At 40.5% G+C, this 17379-nt stretch overlaps 1 protein-coding gene across 1 annotated transcript in view; it reads right to left on the bottom strand.

Annotated features, from left to right (window-relative positions):
• tmtopsb (teleost multiple tissue opsin b) overlaps window positions 1-17379 on the bottom strand; it is a 47938-nt gene that overhangs the window by 17751 nt on the left and 12808 nt on the right. Inside the window, exon 2 of the mRNA XM_082545871.1 lies at window positions 15978-16306. Within this exon, the coding sequence (XP_082401997.1) occupies window positions 15978-16306 (329 nt within the window). The remainder of the gene's footprint in view (window positions 1-15977; window positions 16307-17379) is intronic.

Raw genomic sequence — 17379 nt, 5'->3', positions numbered from 1 at the left:
TATTAGACAAAGATAACCTGGGTAAATCCAAAATAAAGTTTTAAAATGATGATTTCATTTATTAAGGGGAAAAAAAGCCATCCAAACCTACCTGGTGCTGTGTGGAAAAGTAATTGCCCCTTAACCCTAATGACTGGCTCTGCTACCCTTGGCAACAAGAACTGCAATCAAGGAATTTGAATTAACTGACAATGAGTTTTTTGACTAATGTACCCCAAAACTTTCATTTTGTTTTTTTGTCCTGCTGCCGAACCCAAGCACCATCGAGCCTCAGGACATAAACCAGACATTATCCAGCCCCAGACTATCACACTACCACCACCATGTTTGGTATGATTTTCTTTTTATGAAATGCTGTTAGTTAGATTTTTTTGGAAGGCTTAATTTCTGTAACAGATTAGACTTTTTCTCATCAGTCCACAGGATATTTTCTGTGAGTCTTTCTGTTCATCTTGGTTAATGGTGGCTTTCACCTTGGATCTCTTTCTTAATGTTGAATCATGAACTCTGACCTTAACCAAGGCAGCTAATGCCTGCAGTTCTGTAGATGTTATTCTGTTGCTCATTTAACTGCATTTTGCATTTACTCGGGTCACCATTGTCTAACATCAAACTTTGTTTGATGATGTGAAACATTTAAAAGCGAGAAATACTCAGTGCTATTGAATATTCTGACCTATTTTGGTAATATAAATTATTACAAAAATTCCAACTTAAAGGGGTCAACTTCAAGGGGAGGTATTAGATTTAAATTATTTGCTCTAATTGCATTGGTGGATGCTTAAATTAAACATAGATTAAAGATGGTTTAAACAGGTTTAAGCAGAGATGGATAAACTCGCAAAAAATAAGGTCAGCCAAAAGCTTAGGCTTTGTGTTCTGACCTAAATGCTTTAATTTAATAGTTTAATTCTTAAAACATTAGCTCAATTTTTTGCTAAAGAATTGGAGACAAATAAATGAATTGAATTGAAATAGTGTGCAGACTTGTTCCCCCTTTTAGAAAGACAAAAATATATTAAATGGTGCAGCCACCATTTAAAGTGTATGACTATTAAATTTTATCAAAATTATTTCGCATCACATCAAACTTTGGCAACTGTTTAATACATCTCATAAGCTGAGGGTTACATTAAGAAAGCTCCTTTTAAAGTCCTAATGGTAGTTATACAGAATCTCCTCGAAAAGACAACCCACGGTGAAATTTCCTGTCTGTTTCACCAGTTCCAAAGTATTAAATTTAACCATATTAGTAAGACTGTTACACATAAAGCAAGCCAATGGTTTGAACTTCCTTTCATTTTCAGTCTAAGAGTGGTGAGGTTACTCGAGGCTGTCACTCTGTTTAAAGTCATCAAGGTTGCAAAGAAGGTCTAAAAGGTCAGGGACAAGGGCACAGAGTTCCACAGGAGGCAACAGTAATGTTGCTTTTTCCACTCACTGGGGAGAAAGCTGTCGCATCCCATGTCAATTACAGTTTTGCAGACTGAGTCTGAGTTGCTCACCTTAACAGTGAATGACTTGCAAAACAGCTCTACCTGCTCTATCTGCAAAGCTTCTGCTGAGGTGTTTTTCAATGCTGCTACCAAACCACTCCTATAACCTGCTATTACTGGAGGGATCTTCTCTTTTGGTCATTTGTTTACATTCAGTGCCAGTACGTACACTCTACTCTTTCATCGCTATGTTTGTCATTTTAGCTTATTTTAAAGCCTCCTTTCTACTTTCTTTTTCAGTCCTGACTGGTAATCATGGGTACCTACTACTCTTTTTCTTGTCTCTTCATTCTGAATAAGAGAAAAAACTGGAATCCAATAGCTTTATTTGCACTCAATAGCCAATTCTTGCCTTCTGCTGGAGGCCTCTCTATCGGTTGTGTTAAATGAAGAGAAACAAACATATCTTTCATTTCGTTTTCTCCTTTCTTTCTCAGCTACTCCCATCTCTCTCACTGACACAGCCACATAGACATCTCCAACTAGTCTGTGGAGATGCATTTCATCGCCTTCCTCTCGTCAGTCATGTGTCACATTGTGCTTTTTGTTTTTGTTTGATTTGAGGTGCAATATAACTTTATTCTCATAGGATGTCAATCAAAATTTGATCCAAGATGATCGCCATGGGGTTTTTTTTCAAGCTAAAATAATTGTGCTTGCCTTTGCATGTTTGCAGACTGAGATTCGGAGTCATTTTTAGTAGTAGCACCTGTAGTATCAGTTTATAAACCTGTGCATCAGCAATCAACCAAAAGTAACCTAATAATAGAATAAAATCTATATAGGCAGAAAACAACAAGTACATTTAAAACAATATATTGATATATATCATTATGATAATTAATGCATAAAGATTTGATGACAAGTCTTTGTGGTACTTCACACACAAAAGCTCCGTCAGCTGAAAATTATACACCAGGTTCTTGCAGTACACGTATTCTTAAAGAAGCTTTAAGGCTAAGAAACAGAAACATTTTAATAAATATGTTTGAAATCTCTGACGGGCCCCATCAATAAAACAGATACTTTGCTGACTTTGTTTTTCTGCCAGTGAATGGGAGTAGTGCATTTCAGTAGATTCTCATTTTTTTTCAAGGTTTAACATATCAGCTGTCAGTGTTGTGTGCTGCAATAGAAAAGAGCGAAGTGTTTACAGAACCAGGATGCTGTGTTTGTTAAACCAAGAGCGGTTTAGTTATGAGATTGTTTTAGAATGGGGAACACTTTCTGATTAATTTCACTTAATTTAGCTACTTGGGGATTAAACTATTTTTATTACATATTATCAGGCACATTAAGACTATGAAGGGAGAATGATGGTTTTTGTTCTTTAATTAGTGGCAAAATTAACCAGCTTTAAACCGCATCTTTAGCCACTTTGTTAGCAGTTTGTCTTTAAAAAAAAACACATTTATTCATATAATTATGTAGCTTAATCTGTGAAAAATGCCACAGATAATACAGTTTGACTGGCATTAAACGGTATTTCTGCACCAACAAGGTGATTCCCAAAGAACTATTGGTTATTGTCCACTTGACATCTCTCAACATGGTGTGGAGAGAGTTTAAAGAAGTCTGAAGAAATTGAGTGGAAGCTCTGTCATGGTTAGGGGCTGCATTTCAGCCAGTGGTACTGGCGATACTGGAAAATTGAAAGAATTATGAACATAGAAAAGGCCTGCCATGCAATACCAACTGGCAACAGAATTTGCCTCCCCAGATTTCAACATTATTAAAGCAGTGTTGGATCATCTTGACAGATAAGAGAATAAAAAGCAGGCAATATCCAAAAAAAGAGCTTTGAATGCATCACACCAATTGCACCTTGCTGCTGTCTGTGAAGGTTGTATGACGTCACATCAGTCACACAGGTTAGAAACGCGCTGCTGTCACACCCGTCACACTGCCCGTCACACCTGTCACACCATGCTGCCTGCGCGGTTTAACTGGCAGCTCGGTTTAACGGGTATTACAGTTTCATGGGTAGTGTGTTTTTATAGGCAGCGCGGTTTAACGGGCAGCGCGGTTTAACGGGCAGCGCGGTTTTACGGGTAGCGCGGTTTCACGGGCAGCATGATTTCACGGGTAGTGTGTTTTCATAGGCAGCGCGGTTTCACGGGCAGCGCGGTTTCATGGGCAGCATGGTTTCACGGGTACCACACTGTCATGGGTAGCGCGGTTTGTCACACCTGTCAAACTGCGCTGTCTATGAAGGGGTATGTTGTTCGTGTGAACTGACCATGTGAGATCCTCTGCCAGATGTACAGCTAGGAAACGGAAGCTGTTCAATCTTTCCACAGCAGCGCTGTTGATGGTGATCGGGTATGTGCTTTACTACACCTCTAGAAGGTCATGGGTGACTGTGGCTCATGGGGTTGAGAAGCGCATCTGTAACTGGAAGGTCGCCGGTTCGATCCCCGGGCTCTCTGTCCTGGTCGTTGTGTCCTTGGGCAAGACACTTTACCCTACCGCCTACTGGTGCTGGCCAGAGGGGCCGATGGCGAGATATGGCAGCCTCGCTTCTGTCAGTCTGCCCCAGGGCAGCTGTGGCTACAACTGTAGCTGCCTCCACCAGTGAGTGAATATTCATTCGCTCACTGTAAAGTGCTTTGGGTGCCTTGAAAAGCGCTACATATAAATCCAATCCATTATTATCATTAGAAGTCCACTATCATCTCTTCTGTTTTTGTGACATTGAGGGTGAGATGGTTCTCTTAGCAATAAAGTTTAAAGGCACTGAGATCCTCCTTCACAATAAAATAAGAGATACTAGTGGCCGTGCAGTCGTAGGTGTAGAGTGAGGACAGGAGAGAGCTCAGTATACACCCCTCACGTAACAACGCGCTGCCATCTGCAAAGGCTGCGTAACATCATACCAGTGACATCGGATACACAGGTCACACCTCGCTGCGGTCATACCCGTCACATAATGCTAATGCTAATGCTAAATTGTTTTAAATTACGGGCTCCGAGGTTTCAATAAAACTGTAAAGGATTACAAATGTGGAGTAAAGCAAGCAAAACTCACATTGCTAGCAAAGATGCAGAAGCCTGAAGGAACTCTTCTCCCTCTTCAGTTTCAGTTTCTTCTGCTTGGTATGTGGCTTGAACAAACACACTCAAGAGATTCAATCGCAAAACTAAGGGGATGGCTTTATTTGTTTGTCCTGCAAGTGTGAAAAATACATGCTGTGTAAGCAAGGGATTATCTTAACCCCAGGTAACCTTACGCCTACGCCGCTGTGAGACGACAAACATCAGCACACATACAAGGCAGCAAAGCAAAGCTAAACGCATTCCCCAGCTGATGCCAATCTTCCTCACCGTGAGCATTTTCTCTTGTCTGTCTCCACGGGAAGCTGCATTTTGCTGCGGTTAATTAGAAAACTTGCCAGCGATCCTCACGCAACATTCGATTATAAAATCACCACATCACAACAAAGCTGAGAAAGTATTTTTAGTATTTTAGTATTTATTTATTTATTGTCATTGTCAAGAACAATGAAATTGCATTTGGGGCTTCCATACAACCCAAAAAAAGAGAAGAAAATAATAAATACCCCCTAAAACCCAAGTGTACATATTTAACCCAGTGTGACTCCAATGCAATAAGACAATCCTTAGCAATAATGTTCGTAGAAATTCAGACAAAGACCTGAGAAACATGACAAAATACAACAATGCAACCCATTCAATATTATTGTACTGTGAGATATGATATCAGATATGATAGTTATCTATTTAAGAAAGAGGGGGGGGGGGGGCAGGAGGGGGAAGAGAATAAAGATATGATGCACCAATGCAGACCAGTTCATTGCTATTAAGAAGTTGGATATGGTTATTGTCCGTGAGAGGGGGGCAGAGAGTTCAGGAGCCTCACAGCCTGTGGATACAGGCTGTTGGCCAGTCTGGATGTTCTGGCCTGTATAGACCTGTACCTTCTCCCTGAGGGCAGCAGATGGAAAAGGTGGCGCGCAGGGTGATGTTGGTCCCGCAGGATACTGTGCACCCTCCTCAGACAGCGAGTGGGGAAGATATTACTGATCTCTGGCAGACTTGTTCCAATAATTCTGCCAGCTTCTTTCACCACCCGCTGGAGTGCTTGCTGATCGGCCTTGGTGCAGCTGGGGAACCACACTAGAAATCCATACGTCAGAACGCTGCTGATGGCACAGTTGTAGAAGTTCAACATCAGAGATCTGGGAATGTGTGCGCTCCGCAGTCTCCTCAGGTAGTAGAGGCGCTGTTGGGCCTTCCGTACAACTGAGGTGATATGGTTGCCCCAGGACAGGTCCTCGGTCACAGTTACCACCAAGAATTTAAAACTGCTCACCCTCTCCACCGCCTCACTGCCAATGAAGAGAGGCAGATGGTTGTTATGACCCCTCTTCCGGAAATCTACAATGATCTCCTTGGTCTTTTTGGTGTTTAAGACCAAGTTATTGTCGTGGCACCATGACTCTAGTTGTTGCACCTCTGTCCTATAGTTTGTCTCATCATTGTTGGATATAAGTCCGAGCACTGTAGTGTCATCTGCAAACTTAACAATGAGATTGGACGCGCAGGAGGAAATACAGTCATGGGTGAAGAGAGTGTATAGCAGAGGGCTCAGAACACACCCCTGAGGGGCACCGGTGTTGACCACAAGGGTGGAAGAGGTGTTCTTACCCACTCTGACACTCTGTCTACGGTTAGTGAGGAAGTCCACAATCCAGTTGCACAGAGAGGAGTTAAGTCCCAGTTGGTGGAGTTTGGGACGGAGTTTGTATGGCCGGATGGTATTAAAAGCCGAGCTGTAGTCTACAAAGAGGAGCCGTGCATAGGTGTTCCTGTGTTCCAAGTGCTTCAGTAATGTGTGCAGCACTGTGGCGATCGCATCCTCGGTTGACCGGTTCTCCCTGTATGCAAACTGGTGCGAGTCCAGGGATGGTGGAAAAGCAGCTCTGATGTGTTTAATGACCAGTCTCTCCAGGCATTTGGCGGGAATGGGGGTGAGTGCCACAGGTCTGAAATCGTTCAGACATGTGACATTTGACTGTTTTGGGATGGGAACGATGGTTGCTGCTTTGAAACAGGATGGTACCAGTGAACAGGACAACGAGGTGTTATATATAGAGGTGAAGACGTCCGCCAGGTCCGCAGCACAGTCTTTTAGCACTGATAAGGATTAGGATCCTTATCAGCTCATTAACCAGAGGGACTATCAGTTCAACTCTTGTTTTAAGATTCTGGCAACAAGTTTGTTTTAATAAATCACTTATCAACTTGGTAATTAGAATGATCGCCACCAGCCGTGAATGAAAGATTTCTAAGTCGCAGAACTAATACATGAAACAAAGAGCTATCTTCCTGCCTTAGGGGCTTACTCTGTAGAAACATGGCTTAATTTAGTGGACAGAAAGAAACAATCTTTCTCAAACTTTCCTCAGTATCTTTCTGTGAAAACAAACTGCATATTGTTCTTTTATTGACCAGCAAAACCAGCAGATCTGATGTGGTTAAGCGAAATGAAAATGTCACTGACTGTTCAGTATAAAAGAAAATTCCCACTGATTGCATCCATTTAGCTTTTTATTACAGAGTGACAGGAAGGATTTATTAGCACACTTTCTCTACCACTGCAGTGATTGTTTGGCTGTATAATATAGCTGACATATTTATCAAGTTACCTAACAATTCTCAACCTACATGTGTCTCCAGTGAATAAAAGTCCAGTATTTACACTCCTCGTTTGCTCTGCACGAAGTCCTGAGACACCAACTTCTGGGTCATTTTAGGCGCTCTCCCTTAAAGCCAACATTTTTCTGATTGGATGCCGGTGGCCTAGCAGGTGACTTTGACTGAGATGATTGAATAAAGGATATCTGCTCTCAACGACAACATATAGAGCCAAGAATAAAAACTCCCTGAATGCTAGTGTCTGGATCACTCGTACATGTACACATGTACATATACTGACTTAATTATATAAAACTTTGGCTACTTATGCTTAATCTGAACCATGTTAGGAGTGCACATTTGTAGACCAATTCTGCTTTACAATAATGATCTGAGATCATGAATGAAGATGATCTGTTGTAATCTTACAAGAAATCCAACTCTACAGATGAGCCTTTAATGGCAGATGCAAATAGGAAAAATATGGAGTGCAAAAATGTAAAGAAAGTGGAAATCAAAGCACAAGGAAGCATCCCTGAAGAAATTAACAAAGAAACATTACCAGACGACTTGACAAGGACAGAGAGGAAACACGGGTCTTTATACACACAGAGACTAACTGGTAATGAGAAACAGGAAGGAGAGGGTCACAGATGAATATAATTAACAAACAGGTAAACACACTTCATAGTAAAACAGGAAGTAAACAAGGGAAACATGGTCACAAACAAGAAGTATGAGACAAGGAAACAAAAAGGACCAATGCATAAACACAGAGTGAGTCAGGCACAGATATAACAGGAATGCTGGGAAACCTACTTTGACCATATAATAATAATAAAAATAGATTAAAATGAAAAGACAAGAAAACAAAACCTCAACAGAATATATGTCAAATAGACACAATAATAAAATATTTTGCAATGTAAAATTCTGTCCAGAGACCAGTTGGCAACCTTCTGGCAACCACTGATCACAGGGGAAACGTGTATTTGGGGCTAGGTGAAGTTGGTTGTAGAGAGGTGTGTAGTGCTACACCACAAGCATCCTTGCAATTGCTTTGGCAGTGGATAAAGATGAAACCATGAAGTGCAACAGATACCAGAACTGGAGACAAACCAACATGTTTCAAAAAGCCCAACTTTTACTTTGAAGGGTAAAGTTTCCAGTTAGCATCACACTTTCCTCACGTGTTTTCAGTGCAGCAGCCTTTTTCCAGCTGATTTTACCTGGAAATAGTCAGCAGACATTCACCAACTTGCTGCTGAATCTACATTTTATATCTCTAGACCTGTGTGACTGAAGACTAAAGCTACGTCCACACATACCCGGGTATTTTTGAAAACGCAGATTTTTCTCTGCGTTTGCATCTTTCGTCCACACGTAAACGACGTTTTCGGTCACTGAAAATGGAGATTTCTAAAAACGCCTGCCAGGGTGGAGACTTTCAAAAACTCAGTTTTTGCATTTACGTGTGGACGAGAAAAATGGTGAAAACGCAGCGTCAAAGGTGTGCGCCACGTTATTGTTTCAGTGAAATGAATTTCTACAATACTGTTACTGTTAATTGTACTCTGCAGTGTTTAAATGCTTACATATACACACACAGTTACTGTCCCTCCACACATACGACTCGGTTCTGCTTCTATGCCCCATCTTTGTTTACTTTTTCCCACCGAGGCTTCTAGACTTCTGATTGGCCAACATTTCTGCACGGTTAGGAATATATCTCCACCTGTTGCTTTGGCATGTTCCTAGCAGCGTTTTTCTTCATTTCTGCGTTTACGTGTGGACGGGATTCTTTTTTAAAACGAAAATGAAAAATCTCAGTTTTCAAGAATACCCGTGTACGTGTGGACGTAGCCTAAGAACCATAGATGTAGAAAGTAAGCACCAGCACAACAACACAGAGAACATTAACTGAGACTCAGAAATCATCAGAAACAAGAATGAAGACAGAAGAAACCATCTGTCTATGACTATATCTTTTTTTGTTTGTTTGCTTGTTTGTTTAACACACTTGTTTAATATGAATAAAACCAGACACAGTTTTCTAAAAAATCTTAATCATTACCAAAAAAAAACTGTTTATGTAAGATGATCCAGGTTTGACTTGGTGTCGACCACAGGAAACTGTGAAGGGCATTAAAAAAACGAAGTGTATACAGTAACTGCCAAAACGACATTAAAAAAATATCGCAGCTGTCAATCTCAATAGTCATCTTCCTGCTCAGCTATACTCTCTGCTTGTTTTTTTTTTTTTTTGGGGGGGGGGGTCCTTGTTCTCTACACCTACATCCATCAATGTACCTGCCATCACTGACAGGATGCAGTATGCTAAGAGACTTCTCACTACATCTGGCCCGTCTTCCTCTGCTTAATTAATTCAGATGGCGTCACTGATAAAGTAACGGAGTCTGCAGCATCACTTTCTTTATCTGTACCAACTGCTCCACTCCTTGTCTCCATATCTTAAGGAATTTAATCACAGTTTACGATAGAATGTGAATTTAAATGATGCTTTGAAATCTGATATGGTTAATGTAATAAGGTTTAATCCTCTTTGGACAACAAACATGCACATTTGCAACATATTTTTGGGACAATCCATCTGATGGGTTGAAATATCTCAGTATGGATAAAAGGAAGCCAACTGATGGTGACCTCCAGAGATTACCAGCCTCCACGTTAGCGATGCAGAAGAAGACTGACTTTGAAAAGTTACAATGTGACGTGTTTGCATTTAGTATGGGGTCATGCTTTTAATGTTAATACAACCAAAACAGTTGCATTATTGAGACTTCAGTGAAGGTGTGTAACTATTTTCTTCTTCGCTTACTCACAGGTAACACTGCAATACAGAGAATATTTGAACTAGTGATTATTGCATACAGTTACACTTAAATTGAGTCTCTGCTCCAAACAACTAGTAAAAAAAAGTTCCTTATGCTTGCAGGCATGGAAAAGACCCAGAGAAGCACGGTACATGAACCAGCAAATGGTGTGGCAAATTAAATTCTTGTGCAAACAACATCAACACAGACAACACCCACAGGGCTAATAGAAACGAACAGTTCCCACAGTTAATGTGAAGACATATGATGCACAGCCGAAGACTGAGGCAACCCTAATTCTTAGACTCACTGTGCATGTAGCTGTCACAGATTAACATGAAGGACATACATCACAATGAAGGCAATGACAAACAGGCATCCATGCAGAAAGAGAACAAGGAGAATTAAGGGAGCCATTGTTTGTGTATAAACAGACAAGCAGAATATTTACAGCAGTGATTTGGAAATAGTTTTATCAATTAACTTATATAATTTTTTCATCCATCCATTCGCTTCCGCTTATCCTTTTCAGGGTTGCGGGGGGCGCTGGAGCCTATCCCAGCTGTCATAGGGCGAGAGGCAGGGTACACCCTGGACAGATCGCCAGTCTGTCGCAGGGCCAACACACAAGGACAGACAACCATTCACACCTAGTGGCAATTTGTATTATCCAATTAACCTATCCCCACAAGCTGCATGTCTTTGGACGGTGGGAGGAAGCCGGAGTACCCGGAGAGAACCCACGCAAACACGGGGAGAACATGCAAACTCCACACAGAAAGACCCCATCCTGATGGTGGAATTGAACTCAGGACCTTCTTGCTGTGAGGCAACAGTGCTAACCACCGTGCCACCGTGCTGCTTTTTTCAAATGAATTTATTTCAACTATTTGACGGGTTAGGCTCAATCACTCAACATGATCTTCACTTAGTTTTATATTTGTGAAAGACATTTTCAGATGATTATTGTAAATATTTCCCATTTTTCCTTCAATCATCACAGATTATGACCCTAAACCCAACACTAATGCTATACAGAAGACACAAAAATGCCCATTCTGACATGCTTCAAAAGCTATATGTTTGGTACTTTTTGATGTTCTCTAAAGTTAGTGTTGGGGTTACCACTGACAGCTTAAACACATTTTGCCTTTTTAAGTTTGTTGCAAACTGATTTTGCATTACTCTGTTAAATCCTTCACCGATTTCTGGTTGAAGTGTAGAAGATTTTAGCCTAAACTCTGAACCTCAGAGATGGTTTTATTAATTTCATCAGCACATATAAACTACTAGGTACAAATCTTTATAGGTTATGAGATCCTAATAACAAATTTTGAGATCTGTGTTTATATCACAAACTAACACAAAGAAAACTATCTGTCCTTTTAGCAGTACAGCTGAATCAATGTGTCCTCTGCTGCCTGCAGTAAATAATGCAGGATTATCCATGATGGATTACAGTTTGTTCAGTGACCTTTCTTCCACAGCTGTAAAAATGTCCAATTTTCAGCCAGTCACAGAAACAGCCTTCCAAATACGCTTATTCAGCCTGGTGGTGTTAATCGCTCTGATGTCTGTGTAGGTTCTCAGTCATCCAGGAAAAAAGAAGGCAACTGGACTTCTTTAAGTTTGTGAATACATTTCACTTGGCATCCAAGAGGCTTCTCCAGAGTCCCAGGTATTAGACACCTGGAACTACTCACCAACTTAAAGAAGTCCTCCAGTCGCTTTCTTTTTTCAGATTTCAAGCTGCTAGCTAAAATGCTGCTCTCCCTGCAGACCACAGCTAAGTGCACTACTTCATTTTGCTGCACACATTGAAGGATCAGCTTCCTTAGAAAACAGAGCTCTTGCTCTTGCTCTTGCACTTTTATGCTACAGCCTACTGTTGAAATGGACAGCCAGGTACACGTACCCCTCTACCACATAAACATCCCATCCTAGGACAGACACAGACTGTAGCTGTCTTTTTCCTTCTGAAGTTGATCACCATTTCTCTGGTCTTATTCAGGTTCAGAAGCAGATTCCTCTCACACCACTCCACAAATCCACTAGTGTTTTGTACTCCTACTGCCCATTCAACCACTGTAAAATCAGATTATTTCTATATGTGGCATGGTGAGCAGGAATGGAGGAATGGAGACAGCACAACCCCCTGTGCAGCTCTGCGCAGTCTGACATGCTGCAGCTTGTTTGTCGGGTAGTCAATAATCAATTTTTGCAGCATGTCATAAAGATGACACAACAGTAGGAGAGTGGGAGCACTGTTTGTTCACAATAGGAGGGCCCTGTGTTCAAATTCACCAGCCAGCTGTGTGGACTTGTGCCTGCATGGGTTCTGCAGCCTCGTCTCACAGTCCAAAGACAGGCATGCTGGGTTAAATATCCCTAGATGTGAATGTGAATGGGCATCTATGTCTCTGTGTTTGCCCTGCAACAGTGGTGAGCTGTTCAGGGTGTACCTCACATTTTGCCCAGTTTGATTGCCCAGTGAGATTGCTATTAAACATGAAGGAGGAGGTGGGACCTCAATATCACATCTCCACCCCCATCTGCTTTACAGAATATCCTTACAAATGAGCAGGGAGCCCACTGGCTCCACTTCTGTTAAGTTTTATCCAAAGATTCTATGTTATGCACCCACCATCATATGGTCCATATGGTTTAGTAACTCATCTCTGACCTTGAGTATGTAACTCATCCCATCTCTCCACCTAAAGAACAACTTACTTTGGAGCTGCTTCTGTGTAAATTGTTAAAATCATAATATTATAATGTTTAACCTAATTAATGACCCTAATAGAACGACATATTACAGACAGGCACCATCAGCCTGAAAAGAAGAATGCATTTATATTCATGAATAAAAAGAAGTTAACATGTGTCACCATCAGAGATTGGCAGTAACGCGTTAACGCGTTACTGTAATCCGATTACTTTTTTCAAGTAACGAGTAAAGTAAGGGATTACTATTCCAAAAACGGTAATTAGATTACCGTTACTTTCCCGTAGGAACGCTGCGTTACTGCGTTACTAAAATTTTTTGCGAGAATGTCTCATGACAGTGACGTAAGCGAGTGCAACGTTCGTGACTACAGCTGTGTGCAGATCAACAACGGACAATATATCGAGTGCAGGAGAGAGTATGAGCATGCAGCATTTAAAGCGTGGAAGTACTGACCTTACTTTGAGTTTGATTCCATAAAAAGTGACAAAAACATTAGTGTCCGTTGTGCGTGGGAAGAAAACTTCTTTTTACAGCGAAAAAAAACCCGTAACTTCCAAGCAAGCACCAAGTGCGCTACAACGTAATGGGAAATTCACAGAGAAACTCGCGGAGTCTTCCACTGACCGCTGCGGCACACCTGCACCAGGGTAAACCTCCGCCTACCCAACTCCTGCTTTACAGGTGAAAATAGAGCAAAAGGACCGCTAGTCTTTGACTTTATTTATTTTCTGCTGTGTTTTACTTGCATCTATTTGAAAGAGTGAGTGTAAACACACAAAAAAAATTATTTTATGTGCTGGAGTGTGCAGAAAATAGGTTTAAATATTAAACAAATTTCTTCCAGTCAGAGAATGTTGCATATAATTAAATTTTTGCTTGATGCATAAAGTTAAAAGATTAAAACGAATAAAATAAGTTTTAAAAAGGGACTTTTCCATTTGATTACATTTTGTATGATGGATTATGCAGAAAAAGTAGAATTGGGCTATATCACCTTTTCAGGTTGTAAATTGTGTTTTTAAAAAGTAACTAAGTAACTAAGTAATTAATTACTTTTAAAAATAAGTAATCAGTAAAGTAACAGGATTACGTTTTGGGGGAAGTAATCAGTAATTAGTTACTGATTACTTTTTTCAAGTAACTTGACCAACACTGGTCACCATATTACATGCAATGAAATAAAAGTAAAAGAAACATTGGCAAATCAGCGTTCCTTCTCTTGTACATTTTTCATAACATTCACATGTTTTTTGTTTGTTTTTTATTTGGGCTTTTCCATAAAGAGTTTTCGGCGCTACAGTTAGCCGGCGCTGAGCGTGAAAGCCTGTATCCTCGAGGTTTAATGAAGTGCCTCAGCAGTGTGTAATGGAGACAGTTGCCTATAATCTTGTCATTAACACCACGCTGCAGACTGAAGCTCTGTGCTGCTCTTCATTTTTCTTACCAAACTACCATTTTCAGCTTTCTAATGTGAAAATCAGTCAAAGTCAGGCTTTAAAATATTGAATGTTACTGTTACTAGTTATTGATATTCACTGACCAATCACAATATTTACCTGATTGTTGTTGTTTTTTTATTACATGAAGATCTTGAATGACCATTTGTCATCTGTTTCTGTGCTAAGTATAGTACGATTGTATGTGGCAGGTAATGGAGTATTTTGCTTTACAGTCCACTGATTCGTGCTCTTACGTTTTAAAGTTATATGGATTTTACATATGAGTAATAATGTCACACTGATGATGTAGCTAATGCTACTAGCTGGTAAAAACACTGTGCAAGGCAGACTTAATCTCATTATTGTTGGAATGATTGAGGCATTTTCTATCTTTGCATATATATCTTGCCCTTATGTCTGATTAAAATGATGTATTTTCATAAATACAGCAGTATGTGGTAAGCAAGATAATGCAGAAGTTATATTTAAGTTTAAATTAGCAGAAATTCCATTATTTTAAATAATGGAAATCCCTATGGCCCAGAAGCTTACTTTTCTCCACTCTTAGATCCTTATGGTGTCAAAAAGCCAAGAACTATTTAATATGGGCATAAGGCAGAATGCTAAAAAAGAATGAAGCTGGAAATAAGCAACAAAATCCTAGTTTAATCCATAGAGCAAAGCACTTTAAACCAGGAGAGGAGGGAAATAGAAAGATTACACCTGAAGGGAATAATAATACTCTAAATCCTAAAGTGTGAAATTTATCTTCAGCTTTTTCCTCCAAGTTATAGTCCTGTGGTTTGTGTTTGTATTATGTGAAGTTAAACTCATTTTGAAAATAAATAAATAAACTACATCAAAATAAATTATTAGAAAATGTTTAAACAACAAACCAGAAGCACTCTGAGAGCATAAACCTCCTCCAAAGTTCACTTTCTAGGTAGTATTTAATTTTAAGGAAAAATTATTAGAATTTGACCTCCTTCAAGGTCATAAATACAGAAGTCAAATGTGAGATGATATCTTAAATATCTATGCTGTACTTTCTATATGTTGACAATACACAACACACAAAATGCTTGAACTAGAGGAACTCCAAACCTCTGATTGGTAGTGTAAATAAAACCATTAATATTTAAAACAGAACTGAGCACACAACCTAGTTTCAGACATAACCGGAGCCGTTACAACAGTTCACCGGCTCAGCAGCAATATGAAGACACAATTTATGACTGTCATCCAGAATTCAGGTCATGATTTCCCATTTTTCTCTGTCTGCTCTTTCTTGCTTCGAGGTATCAATTATGCTCTGGCACATATGATGTGGCTTCAGAGGCTTTTAAAAGAAAACTCACAGCTGCAGTTTGACCCGAGCCTCCCCGACCGGCAGCGAAGGCGTAAAGTTAAAGACAAGAGAAGAAAACGATGTTGGCAGCTTTAATGGACGGTTGTTGAAAAGTCAAACCTGATCGGTGGTTCAAATTTCTCAGCTTTCAAGCTCAAGTCTTTGAAATGTTTGTACTCATGTTACCCGCTCTCTTGTCGGCTTTGCAGCCCCGGGCTATACAGTAAAGAGAGGCTTATGATACACTCGTGATTCGATTGAAGTCGTAGATAAGGGGCCGCTCTTGTGCTCTACATATAAATCACATAATGTATAGATGACCTTGTGGTGTCTCATCTCAAATCTGGGTCATTTCCACACAACTGTCTTGACAGTCACATCTCATGACAGAATTAGTGTTCTGTTTTTCCCGAAAGGCTCATTTTCTCACTTTGGAACAAACGCTCTCATAACATTTATATTGCAGATTCGCACCTGTCTGATGGCGTGCAGCAGCTTGCCGTAGGAGTAGAGGATGACGCCGAACGGCAGAACGAGGCAGAAGGTGAACAGGCAGATGATGTAGGAGATATTGTTTGGCGTACGTGTCCTCCAGTCAACCGAGCAGGTGGTGCCGGGACCCTCGGGACCATATCTGCTCCAGCCCAGCAGCGGAGGCACGGTCCAGGCCACGGAGTAAAGCCAGGAGAAGCAGATCCCTGCCAGGGTTGGGCGGAAGTCTCTACCGTCTGCAATAGTCTGCGCCATCATGGTGCAGTAGCGCTCGTAGGACAAAACAGCCAATGAGATGAGGGAAACAATACCTGAGGAGGGAGAAGTTCAGAACAAGTGGTCAGACCCAGATATCAAGCAAATTTTGGGCTTTTGGGAGTCAGTGAGCAGAGGAGAATGAAAAAGCTTTCCTCAGAACTGGAGCAACTGCGTTCTGTTTCCCTCAGAGTTATTGATTGATACATTTAGATACGAAGTCATGTCAATTTTCCGCTCGCTTTGATCATCTTAATAGCGTTTAACTTTGCATTGCTGGGGCACAAACAGAGGAGAATGAACTTCATTAGCTGGCATTTGCTTTGAAAGCTTTACAGTAACTGTGATGGCAAAGGCCTGCTAGATTAATTTCAATTTGTACATCTTGGAGCGCACTAAGGTTTGAGCTTTTTGTTCATCCACACGTGTTTACTTCAGGCATTATCATATGTCAACCGAATCAGAATGTTTTTGTCTCTTTGCTTATGTACTTCTTTCCACTACAGGGCCTTCAGCCTGCTCCACTCTGGGTGTAGTGGGAGGATCACACATACAACGCATTCACTGTTATTTGACTTTCTACATTCATTCATATTTATGAATTCCCATGCCTCGTAATCCCAGGTTTAACCCTCAAACAAGTCTTTGAAATGGTATGAAAGGTAAAGATAGGTGGCCATGTTTAAATTAAACTGATTGTTTCTGCCTTTGTTTTCCTGTGAGAAAATCTTGTTTCAATGACTGCTTCTTGATAAAGCGGCAACCTATAATCTATCCATTCTGCACAGCCATGTTTTGAGCAGGTGCAATCAGACATACCCCCGTTCAGTGAGTGCTTCTGTATCACTTTTAGCATTTGGCAATCATTTGTACCTAAAAAAACACGGGTTACAAAGAATCCAAATAGCAGTATTCAACACATGCTCACATTTCTTTTGGTTAACTAGAGTTTGCATACTGTTTTTTTCCCTCTTTTTCAGTTCAATGTTTTGATTTTGTGCTACTGGCAGTAAGTAAAAAACTACTGAACACTGACTATTCGAACTGCAGGTAGTCATTTCCATTCAAGCTCAATCTGAAGATTGGTTTCATGATAACCAGAAAACACTAAAAACCTAAAAGGACTTTT

Source organism: Aulonocara stuartgranti, assembly GCF_965226115.1.
Source record: "Aulonocara stuartgranti genome assembly, chromosome: 9".
Taxonomy (NCBI): Eukaryota; Metazoa; Chordata; class Actinopteri; order Cichliformes; family Cichlidae; genus Aulonocara; species Aulonocara stuartgranti.
This window is presented reverse-complemented; position numbering and strand designations above follow the sequence as displayed.